This window comes from Temnothorax longispinosus, chromosome 3, assembly GCF_030848805.1.
Source record: "Temnothorax longispinosus isolate EJ_2023e chromosome 3, Tlon_JGU_v1, whole genome shotgun sequence".
Lineage (NCBI taxonomy): Eukaryota > Metazoa > Arthropoda > Insecta > Hymenoptera > Formicidae > Temnothorax > Temnothorax longispinosus.
Genome location: NC_092360.1, coordinates 15578868 through 15604486, shown reverse-complemented (window position 1 = coordinate 15604486; position 25619 = coordinate 15578868). Strand labels below are relative to the sequence as shown.

Sequence of the window (25619 nt, the reverse complement as noted above, 5' to 3'; positions counted from 1 at the left end):
TACAAATGTTATTAAAAGTATATAACACATATATATATATATATATATATATATATATCTATGTCAGAAGGCAGTTTTGACGACAATGTCTGTACTCTGCATACATCCAACTGTACTCACCTCCAGATTACTATGCATAAACCATTTTATATACGTCTTCGTAGTTTTCAGTTAAAATAATAATAAGCACAAAGTGGTAGTTTCGACGACATCTTTTGTCTATTGGCAGTTTCGATAACAATATATATAAAAAATATATATAAAGGCAGTTTTGACACCTAGATACATATTAAAAAGCTGTATAAAAGCAGTTTTGACGACTGTTGTCAAAACTTCCTTTACACGTTTTACATTTGTTGTCAAAACTGCCTCTATATCCATTTTATGTACACTGATGTCAAAACTGCCAATAGATAAAAGATATCGTCAAATTGTCATTTATCACACAATTTGAGGCATAATTAGTAATGCAAGTTAATCATACAATCAAATGCAAAAACTAAAAAATAAAAATAGTTAAAAATCTACAATATACATGAATATGTCAAAAGACAGTTTTGGCAAATTTTCTTACTTAAAATACTAATACATATTATGTGAACATTCAGATGTACTGACCTCGAGGCTAATATGTATAAAATTATTTATTCCTTGTAATTTTTAAGTAAAATGGAAATAAGCATAAAATGGCAGTTTCCACGAAATTTCTTAACTATTAGCAGGTTCGACCGCAGTGTATATAAAAAATATATATACAGGCAGTTTGACACAAAGTATAACAACAATTTATAAAGGCAGAAAGTGAGAGAGTTTTGCCGACTACATTTTGCTTTACTTTCTGACTAGATATTAATTTAAAGTATAGAATTTCTCAGAATTCTTGTTGTTTCTTAAGCCTCGTGTCCAGCATGCTAGAAATCGTTTCAAGAGAAAGAATTAACAAATCACATTTGAACAATTCGGTTAATTGACTAATGCAATTGGTCAATTCTTTCTCCGTTCGGAATATCGGAATTATTGCTAACATCGTAGACACAAGGTTTTAGGGATGTTCTCTTTCACATTTCGAAAGCAACACTCCGCGAGAATTTTTGAGGTGGTCTTCGCTTTCGATTTAAAAGTAAGTACAGTGAGAATCTTACTCTTTTCGCTCATGTTCAGAATGCAACGCCGCCGCGAGAATCTTAAGTCTTGTGTGCAATATGCTAGAAATCGCTTCGAGATCTCGGACGAAAGAATAATTAATACATTTGAACAATTCGACTAATTGACCAATGCGGTTGATCAATTCCTTCTCCGTTCGGGATCTCGAAGCGATTTCTAGTACCATAATCACAAGACTTTAGAGATGTTAGCTTTCATTTTAAAAGCAACACGTTGTGAGACTAATCGTGAATCTAAAGCCTTGTGTCCACGACTTGTGTTAAAAATCGTTCCGAGATCTCGTATAGAGAGGGAATTGATCAATCGCATTTGAACAATTTGGCCTATTGATCAATGCGATTGACTACTTCTTTCTCCGTCCGAGAGCTCGGAGCGATTTCTAGTTACGTGGACACAGGGCTTTAGATGTTTTCGCTAAAGACAGTTTTGACGACAGTTTTTGTACCATGTAGTGTCATAATAGCCTCGATGTAAATACATTCGAGTGTACTAGCATCGGGACTATAATACATAAACTTATTTGTAATTTACAAATGAAACAGAAATAATTAAAAAAATTTATGTTTCAACGACATCTCTTACCTATTGGCAGATTCGACCACAGCGTATATAAAAAATATATATAAGGTAGTTTTGACGTATCAGTTTATAAAAAATTTATAAAGGCAGAGAGAGAGAGAGAAAAAGAGAGAGAGAGAGAGAGAGAGAGAGAGAGAGAGAAATTGATTACTGTAACGCAAACTTTGTAATGCCCGTTCTAGACCCGAGGATGATCCTACTTGTGGCTCTAGTGTAGACGGGTAAAAATCTATACTTTATGTATAGTTTATGTCACGTACACTATAAAAAGGAGGATGAGCCACAATTAGGATCATCCTTAGATCTAGATCGGGCATTACAAAGTTTGCTTTACATTAGTCAAATCTCTCTCTCTCACTCTCTGCCTTTATAAATTTTTTTATAAACTGATACGTCAAAACTGCCTTTATATATATTTTTTATACACGCTGTATATAAAAATCTGCCAATAGATAAGAGATATCGTTGAAACTGCCATTTTTTTATTATTTATATTTTATTTAAAAATTACAAAGAAGTGAATAAGTTTACACATTATAACTCGAGGCTAGTACACTCGAATGTATTTATATCAAGGCTACTATGGGAGCTTTCCAGCAAGCGACACAAGTCGGCACAAGTGTCGTTCTGTCTTTCTTCGCATTCAATGAATAACAAAGACGGAACGACACTTGTGTCAACTTGTGTCGCTTGCTGGAAAGCTCCCAATGACACTGCATGGTGCAAAAACTGTCGTCAAAAACTGTCCTTAGCGAAAACATCTTCTAAGGCCTTGTGTCCACGATATAAATCACTCTGAGCTCTCGGACGGAGAAAGAAGTGACCAATCGCATTGATCAATAGGCCGAATTGTTCAAATGCGATTGATCAATTTCTTCTCTGTACGAGATCTCGAAACGATTTCTAGCATCATTGTCACAAGGCTTCAGATTCTTGCGACGTGTTGCTTTTGAAATGAAAGCGAATATCTCTGTACGCGTACTATAGAATGGAGGATGAGCCACAAGTAGGATCATTCTCAGGTCTAGAACGGGCATAAGAAGGATTGCTTTACTTCCAGACTAGAAATTAATTTAAAATATAACATTTCTTATAATTCTTGCTACGAGTTTCTGAAGTATTGTCTCGAAATGCTAGAAATCGCTTTGAAATCTCGGACGGAGAAAGAATTAACAAATCGCATTTGAACAATTCAGCCAATTGACCAATGCGATTTGTCAATTCTTTCTCCGTTCAGGGTATCGGAGTTATTGCTAACATGGTAGACACATAAGGTTTCAGAGATTTTCGCTTTCATTTTATAAGCAACACGTCGCGAGATTCTGATTAATGCTATTCGTTCTCATTTCGAAAGCAACACGCCACAAAGAACAGACGATATATTCGATTTTTGTTTCAAATGCAACATGCCGCAAGGTTCTTAGTGACGCTGTTCGCTCTCGTTTTAAATGCAACACGCCGCAAGGTTCTTAGTGAAGCTGTTCGCTCTCATTTCGAATGCAACACGCCGCAAGATTCTTAGTGACGTTGTTCGCTCTCGTTTCGAAAGCAACACTACACGAGAATTTTCGAAATAGTGTTTGCTTCCGTTTTGAAAGCAAACATTATGAGAATCTTGGAGATGATGGTCGCTCTTTTTTCAAAAGCAACACGCCGCGAGAATCTTGAGCCTAGTGTCCATGATGCTAGATATCGCTCTGAGATCTCGGACAGAGAAAGAATTGATCAATCGCATTGCTGGAACAATTCGGCCAACTGAGCAATGCAATTGGTCAATTATTTCTCTGTCCGAGATCTCGAAGCTATTTCTAGCATCGTGAACACAAGGGTTAAGTGACGCTATTAGCTCAAATTTTGAAAGCAACACGCCTTGAGAATTTTAAAAGTGGTTATCACTTTCGTTTATCAAGCAAACACTCTGTGAGAGGCTTAGAAGCGCTGTTCGTTCTCGAAAGCAACATATCGCGAAAATCTTAACGTCGAGTTCGCTTTTAATTCGAAAGTAGGACGCCGACAGAATCTTTAAAGTAGTGATTGTTCTCTATCACAAGCAACGTGCCGCCAGATTCTTAAGGATTCTTTTTGCTCTCGTTTTGAAAGCAACACATGGCGAGAATCTTAAAATTGGTGATCGTTCTCCTTTGGAAAGCAACACGGTGCAAAAATGTTGAGACAATTTATGTTCTGCGTAAGGGCGATCTATACCTTGTGAGAGATTTGAATAATCTGATCTCGAATGTAGGCGAAAGAAACATTCTGCGAGAAAATGTGATTTCTGAAAAGATGCCATAATTATTATAACACAGAAAAAGAGAATGTAGCAAACTTTATGAGAACTTTGTTTTATGACTACATAATACTATGCATGAAGTGATATATTTCATTACCATAACTTACGTTGTTGTATTTCCTAAAGCTATATGTATTTATAGATGTATTATTGACCAAAATTATTAATTACCCGATTTAAATTAAAGATTTAATAAATTGTGTTTAAAATACTAGCAAGCTAGGCAATGTTACCTAGACTAGCTTTAGGCTTTGAATCAGGCTTACCCAACTTCAGCTCCGGAGCTGCGATACTTCCCCTCTCCATCCTCTCGCGAAGTGTTTCATATTGAAAGAAAGTATTATTTTATTAAAATAAAGCTTTGAAAATAATGTCATCGTTTTTCTTTAAAATAATTTAGCGGAGCCGAAGTTGGGCAGGCCTGCTCTAAAAGAACTTTGTAGTAGTAACTTTTAAATAATATAAGTCTTTCCTAGTATTAGATTCAGTACAGTACACATAAGGATTATCCCTGCGTTCGTTTTCTCTGTTTTCTCCCGCTGGAACAAAAATGGTGTAGTTTACGCCACATACACTATACCATTTTTGGTCCCAGCGGGAGAAAACAGAGAAAACGAACAGAGGATATAAAAGTACCTAATAATTTTATCCAAAGTATGTACATAGTATACCGGGTGTCTCAGACCACCCGTATCACCCGATTTATTCGTAAACGCAACATTTTAGAGAAAAATGTTCCAGACCAAAGTTGTATGGTTTCAAGGGGTACATAAGATGGTGTCATTAGTTTCACCTTAAATAGTTGCTTGAAGGTCATGTAAAGATCAACTTCAATTTTTTAAATAGAACTACCAATTTTTTATTACATATTCTTGTAACTTATCTCGAGGTTAAATATGTAATTTGCAACACGCATCTGCATACTTTTTCTTAAAAGCAACTATGTCTTTTTTTCATATCAATTGATTCGTCTCATTTATTCTGTGCATAAAAGTATTAAGGTAACATTACCGAAAACTTGATGTTTTACAAGATATTTTGTATTTTATATCAAAATACTAGAACTTTCAAGCTTTATAATTCCAAAAGTTCTTAATGAAAAAATACTTTCTTATAGTGTTTTGGAAAGCCCTCAAGATAAGCTACAAGAATATGCAATAAAAAGTAGGTAGTTCTATTTAAAAAATTGAAGGTGACCTTTACGTGACCTTCAAGCAACTATTCAAGGTGAAACTAATGACACCATCTTACGTACCCCTTGAAACCATACAACTTTGGTCTGAAACATTTTTTTCTAAAATGTTGCGTTTACGAATAAATTGGGTGATACGGATGGTCTGAGACACTCGGTATACTGTGATTTATTGTATGTACATATGTAGCATGTTCATAGGCCGGTATTCATAGTCCGTTCTTATTTCAAGATCATCTGAAATAATGGCTTAAGATGCTAATATACAGCTCTATGATTGGTCTACAACATCTTAAGACTGTATTTAAGATAGTCTTATATTAGAATGAATGAATATCGGACATAATAACGGAAATAGTTTAAATATATGCAAAGAAGGCATGCTCCTTTTAAAAATATGTGTTAAGAAAAGAAACTTTGTACACGAAATTTCACTATAATGTCTATAATGTTTATTTCATTATAATGTTCACTATAATATTTGTCAAAACTACCTAATATAAACAACTGTAAGCTTATAAACTACAGGTTATACATATAGAATATACATATACATTGCTCTAAAGGTTAAAGGTTGAAAACAAATGTAATAAAGTATATAAAACGAAAAGAAAATATTTTGTTTTTTGATTTACAGTGAGAAATCACATTAGCGAGAAGTAATACTACTGCAAAGAAGAGTCAAGCGCTTTTGGATAAGGTCCCCATCACACTGGGTGTTCACACAAAATATAAGAAAGTACCGAAATTTTATTCAAAGTAGTTTTATTTGCAATAGTGTTACTGTCTATTAAGAAGAAACCATTAGGTTTTTCCTAAATTAAAAGCTAATAAAATAAAAGTTTATTATACTTGTTTCTCTTAAAGACGTATATTCTCATTTAGAACAAAAAAGATATATGAAAATTCTTGGTCTTTCTGCAAAATTAAAAACTACAAGTTACATAATATAATTTTTTGAAAGACTTCTACTATATTAGAATAAAGTTTTACAATTTAAGTTTCTCAATATTTTATAATATATATGTAATAATATATTGCAAGAAGATATTTAAAAAATATAAGTTACTAATTAGTCAATAATAACTATAGTCATTTGAAACGGAAATCAAAGTGCAATTTATTTTGTAGAAATTTAATTTTTATTTGAACTAAAATAATTATTATAAATAAAGAAATAAATCACAGTCTCTTATCTATTTTGAAATTTTATTTTTATATTTATTAATTAAAAGGCTTTGTGTTATTCTTTGTTCATAATGATAAGTTTATTTCGGCTATACTTTCAAGGAATAAAATGCATTTTGATTTGTTTGTTTTAAACAACTGTACAAGGCATAATCGCATTTTTTAAATCACTTTTTTGAAATTATTGTTCCATGTACATTGAGGAAATTAAACATAAAATATAGAATAATGAACAAAAATATATAGTTAAAATGTAGAATAATGAATAATGTAAAATATAGAATACTGGGAAAAACTAATTGTGCTTAGTTATCGACTTTGTTAAAAAAGATTCTCAAAACTTGTTTATAGATTTTGTCATTTTAGATCAAAATACTTTTCTCTCAAGATGAAAAGTGAACATACCTATTATATTCATTTTTCCTCTTAAGGGAAAAGTATTTTGATCCAAAATAACAACATTTATAAACAAGTTTTGGGAATCTTTTTTAACAAAGTGCTTTTTTAACAAAGTTAACATTATATTATTTTTTTTTGTTTGCCTGGTTATATATCCAAACTTTTATTTGTTCAGGTGTACGGTTTTTTAATATTGGATATTTCAGTCTTGCTTCATTGATCTGTTTAAGAGATGGTAGTTTTTTATTTAGTCGGTAGTATTCTATGGCATTAGGAAATGCAGATAAAACCGCTCTACATTCATCGTTCGTCCATTGAACTTTAATAGTCCTTCTTCTTTTAATTCCAAAAGGAGAAACTGAAATATAATTAAAATATTGTTTTACTTTAGTTTTTTTAAATAATAAACTTATAGAAAGAGTGTCACATATTCGAAAAGAAACGGTAAAATAACTTTGAGTGGAATGGAATATAAATCTATTTAAACAACAGACTATATATAAAATATGTAAGAAAGATACAGATGTGTGATAAAATATCAGTTTACATTAAGATCATATTACTATCATATTATTATATTTCAATTTTTGTAAAATGTAATCAACTAATGTTTACAGACTTTGATAAATATTATCAAATTGGTTTTATGATAGCAAAAATATGCGCTTTTTTAAGGGTAAAACAAAAATATACGCTTTTAAAATTGTTCTCTTTTATAAATCATTCAATGAACTGATAATTTAAATAGCTCTTTAAAAATAAAAAATGTATTTAATATTTAAAAATTATTTAACATGTAATAATATTGTAAAAATTGTTTGGTGTTAGCTATAAAAATACTTAATGAACGTAAAAATTTCTATTTTTTTTTAGACAATATTTATGTTATCTTTTCAGAGCTCAATCTGAAGTTTTTTTTACCTATTTAATTTTTCTATTTCAAATCTGACAACTTTTTATTACAATATAGATTATTTATTTTTTTATTCCTATCCATAACTGAAATATTTTAATTTCTTTTTAAAACAGTATAGTTTATATTACAGTTTTAAATACAATTTAAAAAATGTATTTTGTATATGTATATGAATAATAAATGTATAAAATATGCATACTTTTCCTCTTTTTTGTACTGGAAACCATATTACATTCATTGTCTGTTTCGTTTTCATTTTCGTGATTTGGTATTGTTTTGTAATGTACTGAAACAATAATAAATATAATATTTTAGTTTCAAAAGTTTTATGTTAATTTGAAACACAATTAATAAAAAAATAATGCATATAAAAACGTTGTAGGATGTAAACTTACGTTTCCTTTTCTTTCTTTTATAGTTGAATGTCTTTCATCTTTGCTTTCATCATGTGATCGCTGCTTTCTTTTTGATATTTGCTTTGACTTAGTATTACAAGTATACAGGTTTGAATCTTCGCTGTTTTCTTCTTCGCTCGATTCGTTACTTCCATTAATTTGATTACTTTCATTGCTTTTATCTGGTATGTTTTCTTTTTGAGTGTATTTACGTAACTTCGATATAACCAAAGGAGATGCTGCAATTAAATAAGTTTTCTAAACAAGCTTATAGAAAAAATGTGACATTGTATAAAAATATTAAAAAAAGTAAATATGTGCGATAAAATATCAATTTATGATTTTAACCTCTGAAGATCATATTACCACTTTAAGTTTTATAGATTATAATTGACCAAATTATATTACAGACTAGACATCACAGACGCGCGCTACTTAGGTATTTAGCTACTTTTATTTTTTTACTTTTTACAACTAGTATAAATATTGATCACGTAATTACGATAACCTGATGTTTGTGAGCTGTCAAAATATGATCCCTGCGTTGATACTTAAGCGGGGAGCACACATTTCTGCATAACGCATAATGCATAATACATGAGAGACTGAACCAATCGGAGTCCTTCATTTTCATCGTGGAGATAGAAATGAAGTACTTTGATTGGTTTACTTCCTTATGCGTTCCATTATGCAGAAGTGTGTGTTCCCCACTTTAAGGTCTATCCAGACAAACTTGCATAGCGCATAAACATAAGCATAAAGGAATTGATTGGTCCATATGCATGGGCATAAGGAAATAGACCAATCCGTTTCTTTATGCACATGGTTATGCACCTATGCAAATTTGTTTGGATAGACCTTGACCGTAACACAAACTTTTGCATAACGCATAATTTTGCATAACGCATAATGCATAACGCAAGGTATCAACTAATCAAAATCCCTTGTTTCTAATAACTGAATAAAAATGAAGAATATTGATTGGTTGATATCTTTATACGTTATGCATTATGCGTTATGCAAAAGTCTGTGCTCTGGTCTTTAAGCGGGGAGCACACACTTCTGCACAACGCATAATGCGTAAGCATAAGAAAATTGATTGGTCCATACACATGTGCATATAAGGAAATAGACCAATCAATTTTCTTATGCTTACGCATTATGCGTTGTGCAGAAGTGTGTGCTCCCCGCTTTACTCTTGTAGTACGAAGTATAATACACAACGAGAATACCAATTAACATCACGGAAAAGGGGCAATAAATTCGATTATTGATTTAATACGGCTTTTTTAAGAGTAGAGAATTTCTTTACTTTTGTAAATATCAAATCTTTTTTAATATAGCAACAATGATTTAAATTACATTTTAAAAATACAATTAATAGTTAAAAATTATTTATTTAATATTTAAAAAATTGTTTGATCTAATCTTTGTCTAAACCAAGAAACATTGTAGATAACAAAAATGTAGCAAACAAATGTAGGTAACAAAATTTTAGTAACTACCATTTCACCATCGGATACAAATTAAGTAATGAATCCAACGTAATATATTCGACAACGTAACTGAAAACAGTGTCAACTACTTTTTGCTATCACATTTTTTAAATGTTATTGATATAATATGTACTTTATATTAACCTTTAGACCGCCGGCATTTGATGAGCTTTAATCCTCTTAGAAAGTCTTCAAATTGTTGTGCTTATATCTTATATATAACATATACAAAGTTCCGATCACACGTAGAGCCTATATTTAGGCTTTCCGGCGGTCTAAAGGTTTAAAACGACAAGTGGTTACAACTTATTAATTTAGAATATCAATATAGTCAGGATATATGAAATTCTATAGTACAGATCTTTGTAACTCTGTAAGTTTTACAGTAGAATATTTTGTGTCCATTTTACCATAAAAATAGTAACTTCACAAAAAACTGTATAGACTAATTACTCAACAACTGAACGTAATGTAGCGATTACAGACCATGTCAACAAAAGTTTCACATGCATTTGTTGCCAACATTTCTTTGATCTTTACCGCCTCAAGAATGAATTTGTAAGTAATATTGTCATTAATGTTACCTACATTTTTAAGTTGCATTTAATATTTGCAACATTGTGTGCAACAATGTATCCGACAAAATGTTATCAAAAAATGTATCCCACATTTTCTTGGATTCAAAATTGAATTTTGCCGGATACATTGTCGGCGACAAATATTTCAGTCTTGGCGAGGCTTTAGCTATAAATATCCTTAAAAACTAAAAGTTTCTATTTACAACATTTAAGACATCATTTACATGATTTTTTCGGAGGTCTATTTGAGATATTATCCAAGACAATATTTATCATTTTGCTTTTCTTTTCAAAGTTTACAACTTTTTATTAAAATATTATTTTAACTTTTATTATTTTTTTATATTTTAATTTAATTTAAGAATATTTTAATTTTTATTAAAAATTGTGCATATTTTACATCACATAATTATGCAAGTAAAAAAAGTTTTATCTTACACATGAATATAATAAACAGAAAAAAATACGTACTTTTTCTCTTGTTTGCATTGGAATCCACGTTACATTCATTATCTGATTCAATTTCACTTTCGTGATGTGGTTTTGTTCTATAATTAGAGTGTTGTACTGAAACAATAATTAATATAATAAGTCAATTTAAGAAGTTTTTATATTAATTCTAACAATAGCTAACAAAAATATTCTATAAAAAGATTATATGTTAACTTACGTTTCATTTTCTTTCCTTTTGTTGTAGTTGTATGTCCTTTATCTTTTCTTTTACCAATACATCTTTTAGGTCGCTGCTTTTGTTTTGGAGTATTTGAGTTTAAATCTGTACTATTTTCTTCGTCTGATTCATTATTTTCACTTTTTTCATCACTTTCATCTGTTGTGTCTTCTCCTTGAGCATACTTAAGTAACTTCGATATAGCCAAATCTTTTGTTGCTACAGATTGTCTATAATGTGATTTATGTATTTTTTCATGGTGACCCATAAAGTCAGCTAAATCACTCACTTGATTTTCAGATATATCGAGCGTAATACAGACTGTCGCTATGTGCTTTCGTAATAATGTTCCTCGTAAGGAAGATGGTAGTTTTGCTCCAGAGGCAGAAGAATATTGCCGCATTAACACACATGCTCTTAGATATTTGTGCCTGGTCTTATCTATTGTATTTATCCCAAAGACGAAAGGATTTTGTTCGCGAACACCGGCTTGTTTACGATATTTAATAATCATTTGCATACATTGTAATATGTTTTCATGTAGTAAAACAGGAACTGTTCTTGCTAGTTTTCCACGTATAACTATTCGTACATATTTGCATAATGATTTGTATAGTTCAGGTGCTTCTTCTTTTGAAATTGCAACAGGATTCGCCAAGTTTTCAATTAATAGACGCTCTAATTCACCAGCACGCCTTCTGTTAAATAACATGGTGGATAATAATGTTGTTTCAGCTAAGATGCGCCATGCATTAATAGAAAAACCATCTGTTTTTAATGTGTTGAAAGCTTTTATACGTTCATCTCTGAGATAAGTGTTTAATATTTTGATATCATTTATAGTTGGTAAAACGATACGTTTTTGTCTATTTCTATGTCCTTGAGTTTCATGAACAGCTTTGTTTACACTTATAGGATAATCTTCTTCAAATAATTTTATAAAATTTTCTAACATTGTCTGTCTGTCAACGTCTTGCTTTTTAATGCACATACTCCTTAATATTTGGCCAACTTGTTTTAACAACGTTCCCAAAGTTGATGCGTTAGACGGTGTTTTATATGTATAATTTATATCATCAAACTCTGCAAGACTATGTACTGCTTTGATACAGTTATCATATTTTTTGGATCATATATTGATGTAAATCGGTCACGGTATTATCGATTTCTTTTAAAGAGGCAAGAAATCGTCCGAGTAATCTTAGTCGTGCTCTAATCATATCGTGTTGGTGTTGTAAATTATACTTTAAGCACATTTTATTGCCATAAGCAATTAAGAGCTCGTCATATCTAATAAGCAGTGTTATAGTGTCCTCCCTCATGACTGGGAATACTACTTTTCTTAATAATGAGCTTGCAGTATGGTGTATGCGGCAAGCCACAGTACGCCCTAGTACTTTTACATTTCTTTGATGATTTTCTTTCTTATTCGTACATACTTTAAAATGATGTCTAATGTTGTTCTTCGAAAAAAATCCTTTGCATTTTGCACATGGAATAAAATCGATAGCTTTTCTTTTTAACTGCTTCATCGGACGACGACACACAATCATATCTCCTTTATTCAAATTACTATCAGTATTGTACATAAAATTTCCTCTTCGTCTAAGTATTGTAATAATTTCCTTTCGTTCTGAATTACCTGAAATTACAAAGTACATAAGTAAAACTAAATAATTAAAACAAAAATAAAAACAATCTCAAGACTCCCGATAAATTCAAAATCAAACTAGTAATGGGCTAATGGGAGTCAACGCGATTAATGGAGCGTGAATATCAATAAAAACATTTTCTTTAATCCATAATAAGTAAACGTGCGGTTAACTTTTTAGCCTTCCTCAGTACAATTTAATCTACGATTCAATACTTAACGCCTAGCATGAAATATTTATTAAGGCATTAAGTATTGAATCGTAGAAATAAATTGTACTGAGGAAGACTAAAAGTTAGCCAAAACGTTTACTTATTATGGATTAAAGAAAATATGTTTTTACTAATATCCACGCTCTGTTAACCGTATTGACTCCCATTAGCCCATTATTTGTTTAATTTTAAATGATTAAAACTTCTAAACTATCTTCTACATATACTGCACCTTTAGGTAATAAATGAAATTTTTTGACATCTTCTTCATCTTTATGTACAAACTCCAAATGTCTTGCGAATTGTTTCTGTAACTTTTTACAGTATGGACACATGCTTTGTTTTAAGTTTTTAGGAATTTCAGAAGTGTCTACATGCATATTACTATCGTCGCAAATTACGGCTCTAGACGAGTTGACTGAAGTATTCAAATTTAATAATGTACTGTCCGGAGTTTTATTTAAATTCGTCGTATTATTGGTATTCTCTCTGTCTTCATCTTCATCTTCAGAAAGAGAGCAATCTGATAGATGGAAACTGTTATCCTTGTTATGTTCAGATTCAATAGAGTTATTAGATTCTTTCTCAGTATTATTAGTATTAGATTCAATAACGTTATTAGACTTTTTCTCAGTATTATTAGTATTAGATTCAATAGAGTTATTAGACTTTTTCTCAGCATTATTAGTATTAGATTCAATAGAGTCATTAAACTCTTTCTCAGTATTATTAGTATTAGATACATATTGTAATTGCTTATCATTAAATGTTGATTGTGCAAGTGGAATAAAAGATGTAGAATTCAAAGTATTGTCACAGACGTAAGTTTTGTTATTAAATTGAATATTTTTGCATGAAATATCTTCTGTCTCGTTTATAGGTATTGGAAATGCATTGTCATTATTTTTAGCTGATACAGTAGAAATATTGTTTCTACTCTTATTAATGGCAACTGTATTTTTTGACATACTTAAATTATCAAATTTGGCATAAAATTTATCTTCTGCATTCTTGTTTAACGGTCTAACAATAGAATTTTTATCGACAGATGATGGATCTGTAAAATTATAATTTATATAGTTATATAGAAATATACTAATATTAAATCTTAGTAGTCTTAGGAAATAGTAATCTAAATAATCGCACAAGAAACTAAAGTACAAATTAAAATGTTACCTTTAATTTGGTATTTATTATTAGTTACTGTATTAGAAGCAGTTTTAAGCAAATTTGAAAAATTGCTATTATCATTGACATTTGCATTATCACGCAATGTCAAGTTACTTGATGAAAAATCATTATTGTTACTAAATGTTATATCTAAAGCGTTAACATTTAATATATCATTGACACTAACATTTAGAGATAAATCTGTAAAACAATAACATTTGTAAGACTTGCATAGTAATATTCTTCATATTGTATTTGGTACTTATATCATACTTTATATACGACTATTGTGCCTTATTTATGTTGTATCATACTATAAGAATGACCCATTTTAAATCCCTATCTCAAATATCTTTTTCTGCGTTTTTTACAAAAAAATGTTTTAGACAAAAGTTATATAGTTTCAAGGAGGACATAAAATGATGACAATAATCTAACCTTGGATAGTTGTTTGAAGGTCAGGTAAATATCACCTTTAATTTCTTAAATAGAACTTTCTATTTTTTATTATATATTCTTGTAGTCCTTGTCGAGAAATTTTCAAAACACTGTAACAAACCTCTTCTTCGTTAAGAATTTCTTAAAATATTTCATATTTTGTTTAAAAATATAACAAAATTTGAAATATCAGGAAATTCTTAACAAAAGAGAATTTTATTATAATTTTTTGAAAACGTCTCGACAAGAGCTACAAGTATATGCAATAAAAAATGGTGGATTCTATTTAAGAAAACATCAATCACATTGACTAAAGCCGCCAGGTCAATATAATCAGTTTTCTTAAATAAAACCCCCCATTTTTTATTACATATTTTTGTAGTCCTTGTCAAGACGTTTTTAAAACACTATAATAAAGCTCTTTTTCATGAAGAATTTTCTGAGATATTTCAAATTTTGTTATAATATTTTTAATACAAAATATGAAATATCTCAAAAAATTCTTAATGAAAGAGAGTTTTATTACAGTGTTTTGAAAACATCTCGACAAGGGCTATAAGAATATCTAATAAAAAATAGAAGGTTTGTTTTAAGAAATTAAAGGTGACGTTCATGGGACCTTTAAATGACTATCAAAGGTCAAATCATTGCCACCATCTTATGTTTCTCTTAAAACTATACAACTTTTGTCTAAGATATTTTTTAGTAAAATATACAGATAAAAAGATATTTGAGGTAGGTCTTTAAAATAGATTACCCTGTATATTTGAGTACATATATATTAAATCTTTACCATTTATAATGTTGTCAGCATTATCATAAATATCTTCCAATCTAAATGTAGAATCAGTTTGCAATACATCTAAAAAAAATTTTTAAGAAAAAAATACAATTTTGATGCAAACATAACACAAGTACTTAATCAAGTAAAAGTAAAAGTTAATGGCTATAAAATTACCTTAAATTAAATTTAAAGTTAATTTCAAGATACATTGTTTAAAATATTAATTATTAAATCAAAATAATTATAACTATTATAACTTTACTTTGAACGGTTAAAATTAAAAATATAATTGCAATATGGAACGTACTATAAATGTAATATTTTACTTGTAAATAAAGTTTATATAAAATAATAAAGAAATATAGTTTTCTTGAAAAAAATATCTTTTTATATTATTTTTATAACATTAATATAAAAATAATTGTGATTATACATAATTATACATAATGTAAAATGTTATAAATAATTATTAAATTTTATTAAAAGTACAATTTAAAAATTTTTGTTGCAACAATCGTAGTAACAGTCGCAACAAATACAAAAGCCAAATGTCTAACAGTCTAATGTAAAAAAAACATTTTATAAAAAAAATAAAATTAGCGCTTTTAAAAAAAAAAAAAATTTTAATTTATTAAAATAAAATTAATACAATAAGTTAAAAGTTAATATGTTCAAATTAACTAGTAAAAGTTAAAAGTTATTATAAAACATTATTTAAAAATAACTAAATTGCAAGTTATTAACTTCTTAACTTTATTGTTTAATTTCTCACTTTTTAACTAGTTACTACCAAACCTGTATATATGTAACTTAAATTACATGTTAAGTACATATTTAAAGACATATTTATCAGTAAAAGTGATTTTAATATTGACTATTAATGTGTTGTAAATTTTTTAAATATACTCAAACTTCACAGAATTATATTTTACATAAAACCAAATAAGATATCCTTTTTATATTAAAAATTTTACACCAATTAATAAGAAAATATGCATATATTTTATATTATTTAAAAAAAAAAATATGCATACTTAAATTATAACATAATAATCCTACATAAATCATATGTATATATATATACATATATGTATACATATATTTTATAATGTTGTTATTACACATACCATTTATAATGTTGTTATTACGTTCTGATGCATTAAATTCTGTTTCAGTAATATTAATATCTGCAGGAACATTTGTATCTCCTCGTATTTCTTCAATAGCATTTGTATTATTATAGATTGCCAAATTATTATCATCAGATTTGTCACAAGTTACATTTGTTGTATTGCACTGTCCAATATCATATGACTTTTTGTTCAATGTGCATATATCTTTGGTATTACAATTATCACTTGTTGCATCATTTAATAATAAATTAATATTGAATCTAAAAAATAAAATCATAACAAATAAATAAAATTTTTTGTTTTAAACATAATACATTGTAACACTTTTAATTGTATTCTCAACATTTAAAAAGATATATGCATTCTTGTACTAAATAACAGTAATCCCATACGTTTTGTATTTTACATAGTATATAAATCACATATATATCATATATATTGTACACATACCATTTATGTTATTGTCATTAGGATCTGAAACCTTACATTCTGTATCAATAATATTAGTATCTGTAGGTACGCTTGTATTTATTTCTAATTCCTTAATGGCATTTGCATTATCACAGATTGTCAAATTATTATCATCAGATTTATCATAAATTACATCTGTTGTATTGCACTGTCCAATATCATAGGACTCCTTGTTAGACGTGCATTTATTTTTGGTATTAAAATTATCACTTGCTGTACTATTTAATAATAAATCTGAAAAATAAAATGTAATAAATAAATAAAACTTTTTGTTCCAAACATAACACATTGTAACACTTTTAATTATATTCTTGACGTTTATAAGGAAATATGCATTCTTGTACTAAATAACAGTAATCCTATGTTTTGTATTTTATATAGTATATAAATCATATATATATCATATGTATATCGTACACATACCATTTACGTTATTACTATTAGGATCTGAGATCTTATTTTTTGTATCAATAATATTAGTATCTGTAGGTATACTCGTATTTATTTCTATTTCTTCAATGGCATTTGCATTACCACAAATTATCAAATTATTATCATCAGATTTGTCACAAGTTATATCTGTTGTATTACATTGTCCAATTTCATAGAACTCCTTATTCAATGTACACATATTTTTTGTATTAAAATTATTACTTGTAATATTATTATCTGATACGGTAGTGCTTTTTACAGTTAATGAATAATCTATAAACCATAGATAAGCAATTAGAATAGTAATTATTAAATAAATGATATTATATGTTATAAGTACAATACAATGTTCTACAACCTATAGAGAGTCACTTATATATAGCAAATATAAATTTAATTTTTTAAATTTTACTCTTGTTTTAAAAAAACAGCAGATGTAAAATGTAAACGTACGACGTATATATTTAATTTTATATTTGCATATATAAATTATTTAGCAAGTAGAAATTTGTTATTTAAATTCTCTTCAGTTTAAAAAAGTAGAAGAAAGTTACATGTCTTGTCATATCTTCTAACACAAGAATTTTTGGTCATTGCTATTTTATAAATAATAAATAATGAATAACATGTAAAGCAATATAAAAAAGAAACTAGAAATATTGAAAAAAAATGCTAATTTATTTTCCATGATGTCAATTAATTAATATTAAGGTTATGTTACAAATATATAATTTAAATAAAATAATTTACATTTCCACACTCTAAAGGCCATTGCACGTAACAAAGTTTTAGTCATAATTGTAAGGCCGTAAGAAAATAGACCAATCACAGTCGATTATTCTCCTCTCACTTGAAGATTAATCAAGTGTGATTGGTGTATTTTCTTACGGCCTTACAATTAAAACTAAAACTTTGTTATGTGCAACTTACACTAATCTTTACACTAATAATAACTAATAATTATACTTATTACTAATTGTTGTAGAAATTTTTTTGTATCAACATACAGTTATGATAACTCAGAACGTTGTAACTTTATTAAGAAAAATTTGTCTAAAATAGTTTTGTAACTATCTGTACATGTAGTGCTTAACATAAAAAAATCAAATAATACAATAAACAATAATACGTATTACGTACCCTTACCATAGACTATTGTGTTATTGTTATTTGTTTTTACATCACATTTTTTATTTATTCCATCAGTCTTATTATCATAGTTTTTGCTGATTCTGTCTGTCTTTTTATTGTTCGTATTGTGAAAATTATATTTTTCACACATTATGTATGGTCTATTTTTTAATATATTTTCTTTTAATTTTAGCAATACATTTTTATCATCTATAACAGTAAAGAAAATTTTGTAGGTAATATATTCAATTAATATTCAATAATACAATAATAAAAAAATATTTTAACTTACCATTTTTTGCTATAATACTTGCTATGTATTTACGCCCATCACTGTATATAGCTCGAGTAATACCTTTATTATTACTAATAAATTTTGATTGGGATATGTAATAAATGTTATCTTCATATTTGACTAATGCATACATTATTATTGCAGTTCTTCATACAATTTTACCAAACCGTTGAGTGTGATTGAAAAAGTGAATCTCGTTCTATGACCAACTACACAAAGGAATAAGGAAGAAAGAAGAATAAGAGCGGTCATTTTAGCTGTCTTATTTTGAAGCGCCTCTATGTCCATAAAATATGGATATTGAACTACGTAGCCAATATTTATGAATCTCGTAATGTCCACAATTTTGTGGTTCTCTTCCGTGCTATATTCACAATTTTTTGGTTTTTATTTTAAGAAACTCAAAAAATCTTGAATATTCACGAAATACAACTAAAAAATTGTGAAAATAACACGGAAAAGAACCACAAAATTGTAAACAATATCACAAAATCATGGACATAGCATGGAAGGGAACCACAAAAAAACGTGGGCATTACCTTAGCCGCTATCATTCTTCTATCTGAATAAGGCTTACGGTTAAAGCTACAAATAGCTACGTGGCTAGATAATTTTGACTGGTAATCATTTACGGACTACAGTGCAAGACTTACGAGTTATACTTACGCAATATACATATAACATTTTTCTCTCTGAACAAAGCTTACGGTTAAAGCTACAAATAGCCACGTGGCTAGACGATTTCAACCAGTAATCATTTACAGGCACATTTTACTGGTAAATCATTTACGGACTACAGCGCGAGACTTACGAGTTACCCCTGGTTTCCATGCACGCATTGCCGCGCATTATAACGCACGCCAAACATGCGTTTCCATATAGGTTAGGTTATCCCAATCAAATATGTGCTTTTATCAAACGCGCGCGTTTGACGCGCAATTTTACACGCGGAAACGCGTGCATGGAAATCAGGGGTTATACTTACGCGATATATAATTACGACACAGGACTTTTGACTGTCCACTGCACATGACCAACGCCAACAACCACCGGCACCGCGGAAAAAGGCCGCGAAAAACAGTGACGCAGGTTCAAACGTTTCCTTGATGACACCTTCAACCAATCGGGTCGCACATATACCGTGCGACACTGCATTGCGCAGATGTCCTACAGTCCCTAATGCTGAGTTTTCACTGAGCGTGTCAGCCATCGCGTCACGAGTTAACAGATCAAAATATCCCATTATTGCATTATTTGTGACGCATCTTTTTGGGTGACGCATCGGTTACGTCACATAAAAAAAACGCGTCACAAATAATGTAATAAAATTAAGGTTAAACGGGGAGCACACACTTCTGCACAACGCATAATGCGTAAGCATAAGAAAATTGATTGGTCCATACACATGTGCATAAGGAAATAAACCAATCAACTTTCTTATGCTTACGCATTATGCGTTGTGCAAAAGTGTGTGCTCCCCGCTTAACTCCTGACGCGTGACGCACTCAGTGGAAACTCAGTCTAAAGATAAAGTCTGGCTATAGTACGTGTTCATCCTTATTGGTAAAAACAAAGTTTGAAAAAACATGGCGGAATCAACGCAGTGAGAAATGACAGGTCGGAATAGACGACTAATAATTGTCGTCTAATAATTGTCTAAAGCTTCTTGCACAATAGGCGATAGCGATAGCGATAGCGACAGTGACAGCGACAAGGTTGCCGACAAAGCTATACCTTTGTCGGCAACCTTATTGTCGCTATCACTATCGCTATCGCCTATTGTGCAAGGGGCTTAATAGTCGTCTAATAGTCGCTAATAATTGTCTTTCCGACCTGTTATTTCTCACTGAAAATAGAAATTGTTGTGGGAAGCAGAATAATTAGGCTGAGTTTCCACTGAACGCGTCACGCGTCGGGTCGTTTGTCGTTAACCAATCTAAACATCCCGTCACAAAAAATGTAATAAAATAAGATGTTTTGATTGGTTGCGACGAATGACGCGACGCGTGAAGCGCTCAGTGGAAACTCAGTCTAATTATTCTGCTTCCCACAACAATTTCTATTCCTAGTGAGAAATAATGCTGGGTCTACAATGCGAGTCGCAAGAATTGACCAATCACAGTCGAATTTGAGGAAAATAATCGACTGTGATTGGTCAATTCTTGCGATTCACGACTTTGCGACTCGCATTGTAGACCCAGTATAACAGGTCGGAAAGACGGTTATTAAGGACTATTTGGTATGCGTTCGGTATGCGTATCAAGTATTATATCCATATCAAATCCGTATCAAATCTCGAGTTATACCGGTGTAAACAGAGACTTTATACGGATTTGATACAAATATAGTACTTGATACGCGAACCAAACAGGTCGGTGTAAACTAGGCCATACAAATTAAAGTTAAACATAATTAATAAGACCGCATAGCATAAGACCGCTGGACCAATGAGCATCTTATGTAAATTAATAAACTTTATGAGGGTGCTCATTGGTCCAGCAGACTTATGCTATGCTTATGTTACGTTATGCATTTTGTGTGTTAAGACCATCGCACACAAAATTGCATAGGCTGTATAAGCATAACATAAGACCGCTGGACCAATAAGCATCTTATGTAAATCAATATGGCGACTTTATGCTGGATGCTAATTGGTTTAGCGGTCTTATGCTACGCTTATGCTAAGCTATGCATTTTGTGTGCGATGGCCTTAAAGGTCTCCAGACACACTTTTCCGTAACAGTAACAGTAAGGTTTCGACCAATCTTACATAATGCCATAGTTTTTTTTAGTTAATTATTGTTTTTGCAAACTTGAACACAAATTTAAGCTGCGGTCCACTTGACGCTACAAATGCTTCGAAGCATTCTTTTTCTCTTTTCTTTCAATGAAGAAAGAAGGAGAAGAAGAACGCTCCAAAGCATTTGTAGCGTCAAGTGGACCGCAGGTTTAAATTCTTCGTATTTTGTTTAGATAAAAAGCTATAATTTGCTGTCAATTCGATAACACGTTACGAGACTCTGATAGCGAAGATACTTGAAGATAAAATCTCGCTAAAAGAGGCCCGTTTTATCGATATCTACGAATTGCCGCAACATTAAATTTTACGACGTTTCAGATTCGTAACCTCTCAATAATGAGCACATGAATGTAAAAGCATTTTCCTTTATGCACTCTATTCAACGAGCACAGTATTTACAGAAATATACATACGTTACAACACTTATTAGCGTTTACTGACACAACGTAGCTGTTTTACGTTAAAAGATAACACTGACCGCTGTTACACGGCGCCGTTAATCGGATTTAATAACATTGGTAGTTCTTAGACTAGCCAATCATACTCATTCTTCAGAAGAAGGGAATAGCTATAATTTGCCAGCCTAAGAACTACCGATGTTATTAAACCCGACGTGTAACAGCGGTCACTGCTTGTTAAGTTTTACATTTACATATAATTATATTTATATAAAATATTTAAAAAATTTCAATGAGTAAAGTAACTTGTTTCATAGTTCGTGGTCAAGATTACAGGTTATGTTAAATGTTTACGAATGTTAGGAAGCAGGTTTCGATCAATGGCGTTGCTTGATTTGATCTGTTATGCTAGGTCTACAATGCGAGTCGTAAAGTCGTGAGTCGTAAGAATTGACTAATCACAGTCGATTATTCTCCTCAAAGTCGTAAGTCGCAAGAATTGAACAATCACAGTTCATTATTCTCCTTGTGGTGGAAGAATAATGAACTGTGATTGGCCAATTCTTAGGACTTACGACTTACAACATCCATTGTAGACCGGGCCTTAGGGTAAAATTTCAGGGGCAGTAAAAAGAAGCAGCAGATCGTATTGATTGGCTACAAAATAGAGAAGTTTTCGAATTTCTAGAACTTCTCTATTTTATAGCCAATCAGCACGATCTGCTGCTTTTCACTGCCCATGAAATTTCACCTTTAAGCTCCTTGCACAATAGGCGACAGCGATAGCGATAACGACAGCGACAGCAACAAGGTTGCCGACAAAGCTATACCTTTGTCGGCAAGGAAAATTCGTTTCCGAAAAAGAAATTCTCTCATTGGACCATCGGCTACGTTGCGACATCCGACTCCGACATACGACTGATTGTAGACCAAGGCCGGGTCTACAATCAATCGTCTGTCGGAATACTATGTCGTGCGCATGCGCACAGTCATAATTTTTACGTGTCGACTGTCCAAGTTGGCCGGGCGTCGTTGTCGACTCGGAAAAAAAATCAAATCTCATCTTTCGGCCGAATCAAGCAACGCGATTAATCAAAACCTGCTCACCGGCATTCGTAAACATTGGCCGCGTTCAGCAGATACAACTGTTGAGTTCGTCTTATCAACACTCTGCGTTGATTGGTTGGTTCTAAAAGTAAGAGCCAATCACGTTTGACTGCTACTCAGCGGCTTGGTCTGCTGAACGCGCTTATTGGCGCGTGATTGGCTCTTACTTTTAGAACCAACCAATCAACGCAGAGTGTTGATAAGACGAACTGAACAGTTGTGTCTGCTGAACGCGGCCATTGGCCTAATACAACAGACACAACTGTTGAGTGTCGTCAACACGCTACGTTGATTTGCTCGGTCTAAAAGTAAGAGCCAATCACGTTTGATCGCTACTAAGCGGTTTGTTCTGTTGAACGCACCCATTTAACATAATCTGTAATCTTGACCACGGGCTACAAAACAGAGGTTACTTTACTCCCTAAAATTTTTTGAATATTTTATATAAATATAATTATATGTAAATATAAAACCTAACAAGCAGTATTCTTTTAACATGAAACAGCTACGTTGTGTCAGTAAACGTTAATAAGTGTTGTAACGTATGTATATTTCTGTGAATACTGTGCTTGTTGAATGAAGTGCATAAAGAAAAATGCTTTTACATTTATGTGCTCATTATTAAAGGCCATTGCACGTAATAAAGTTTTAGTTTTAATCGTAAAGCCGTAAGAAAATAGATCAATCACACTCGATTATTCTTCAAGCGCGAGGAGAATAATCGACTGTGATTGGTCTATTTTCTTACGGCTTTACGATTATGACTAAAACTTTGTTATGTGCAATGGCCTTAAGTGCTGGTCTACAACCTTCCTTTAAAGGGTATTTAAGCTCTAAGCAGTAAGAAATTGACCAATCACAGTCGAATATTCTCCTCAAATTCCATTGCCATTGGTCAATTTCTTACGGCTTAGAGCTTAAATATTTTTTAAAACAAGGTTGTAGACCAGCACTAAATAGGTTAGGAACGTCGTAAAATTTAATGTTGCGACAATTCGTAGATATCGATGTACATGAAACGGGCCTCTTTTAAGCGAGATTTTTTTCTTTAAGTATCATCGCTATCAGAGTCTCGTAACGTGTAATCGAATTGACAACAAATTATAGCTTTTCTCCAGACAAAATACGAAAAATTTAAATTTGTGTTCAAGATTGCACAAACAATGATTAACTAAAAAAACTATAGCATTATGTAAGGTTAGAAAATCTGTCATCGTATTATGTAAATATTAATTATTTACGCACACCAAGCGAAAATCAAATTTATTTAACAATACGTGTCATAAAATCATTTGTTATGACATAATTCCTTATCTCACATTGTCCACATTTCAGTAACTTATTATTTTTTTTACAGTCTCAAACCGATAATAAAATTTGAAATATTTATTTTTTTTAGACAAAGTAGTGGTGTTAACTGAGTGTACTTTCGACAAAATAAGAGATATGTTGCTCATCTTGATAATTTGACGTAAATTACTCTTCTTCATATATGTATAATAAAATACATTATGTTGTGTATAAGTGTTGCTTACTGCATTCACGGGATGCAGTATAATGTATTATCTATATCGTGGTATTTAAATAATATATGTGTCGCGCATGTTATCAGCATATTTTACAAACACATAAACTTGTTAATAAAATTTGATAAAATTAAGCTTACACTTTTTTAATGTCTATAGTATACATATAATACATATTATTGCTTTCCGATAAAGACATGTTAAAACATATATTTCACTCCAACTTGTATATACATATTTACTCCGATTCGTATATGTCTGCAATAGAACACAAATGACATTCAACAAATATTCTTTCAGGATAAAGGACTAGTTTTTTAAAACATCTAAAGGCTACACGGATACTCTCATAACATTCTACAGGATTCTAATACAGGATATAATTACGAATTCTAAATTAAAAATCTTGTGCATTATAAATGCACTCTCTTCTGAGGCGTGGAAAATTTGGTGGCTTGCTTTGCAAATTACTACGGATGTACAGAATGTGTTACTCACAGCTTCTTCAAATATGAAATTGGTATTCAATAATCTCAATTATAAAAGCATTACGTTAGAATTGCTTACACAGATTAATTTTAATATTAGTGTCATCAAAACTATAGTATATATACTTTATTAAGATTTACTAAATAGCAAATAATCTTTAGATTAAAAGTTGGCTTGTTACACTATAGATGCATCTCTTTTACAACTGATGCATACTCTTCTATTAATAAGATGTATTTAGATGCAGCAAATAACACATGCTCAAAATAGTAATGTACCTGATTACATATAAATGGAATTTAAAAGGCAAAAATTTATAATTAACTTTAATATACATATAAATGTATTTGTAAAGATTGATTCAGTTGATAGGAATTGTATATTATTATACTTTATAAGTAATTTGTAATACAGGTAATTCAGTATGTAGCTTTTTAGGTATTTATATTAAAAATTCAATTTTTTTATACGTGCATGGACCGAATAGCAACATAAACATACATTCAATCTTCTTTTATGCATATTGACAGTATAGAATCATTGCTTCTTCAATTGACACAGAAATTTTATTAATAAGCATTTATGATTTCATTCTATATAATTCACCATTATTGTTTCCACTATTGGAATTGTGTGATATGTGACAAAATCATCAACGTATATTTTTTAAATTTCTGTGTAAACTAAAGAAGCAATGATTCTGTACTGTCATTGG

General features: G+C 30.5%; 1 protein-coding gene across 1 annotated transcript; it reads right to left on the bottom strand.

The window, feature by feature from the left end:
- Positions 1 to 6304: 6304 nt before the first annotated feature.
- On the bottom strand, positions 6305 to 14066 carry LOC139810571 (uncharacterized). Its single transcript, XM_071774231.1, has 7 exons — positions 13907 to 14066; positions 12963 to 13787; positions 10868 to 12509; positions 10669 to 10764; positions 8124 to 8362; positions 7928 to 8014; positions 6305 to 7170 (listed from the first exon to the last, which is right to left on the bottom strand). Exons 3-7 carry the CDS (start codon positions 11856 to 11858, stop codon positions 7075 to 7077), a joined length of 1509 nt encoding a protein of 502 aa, XP_071630332.1. The 5' UTR covers positions 11859 to 12509; positions 12963 to 13787; positions 13907 to 14066; the 3' UTR covers positions 6305 to 7074.
- Positions 14067 to 25619: the final 11553 nt, after the last annotated feature.

What these genes read in the sequence shown, in the direction of transcription:
- LOC139810571 (XM_071774231.1), bottom strand. Translation starts at nt 11,858, where the DNA reads ATGTGCATTAAAAAGCAAGACGTTGACAGACAGACAATGTTAGAAAAT. An exon ending in AAAAGGAAAGAAAATGAAAC is followed by an intron (nt 10,765 to 10,867) that starts GTAAGTTAACAT and finishes TTATTGTTTCAG; the next exon opens with TACAACACTCTAATTATAGA. An exon ending in CAGTACAAAAAAGAGGAAAA is followed by an intron (nt 7,171 to 7,927) that starts GTATGCATATTT and finishes ATTATATTTCAG; the next exon opens with TTTCTCCTTTTGGAATTAAA.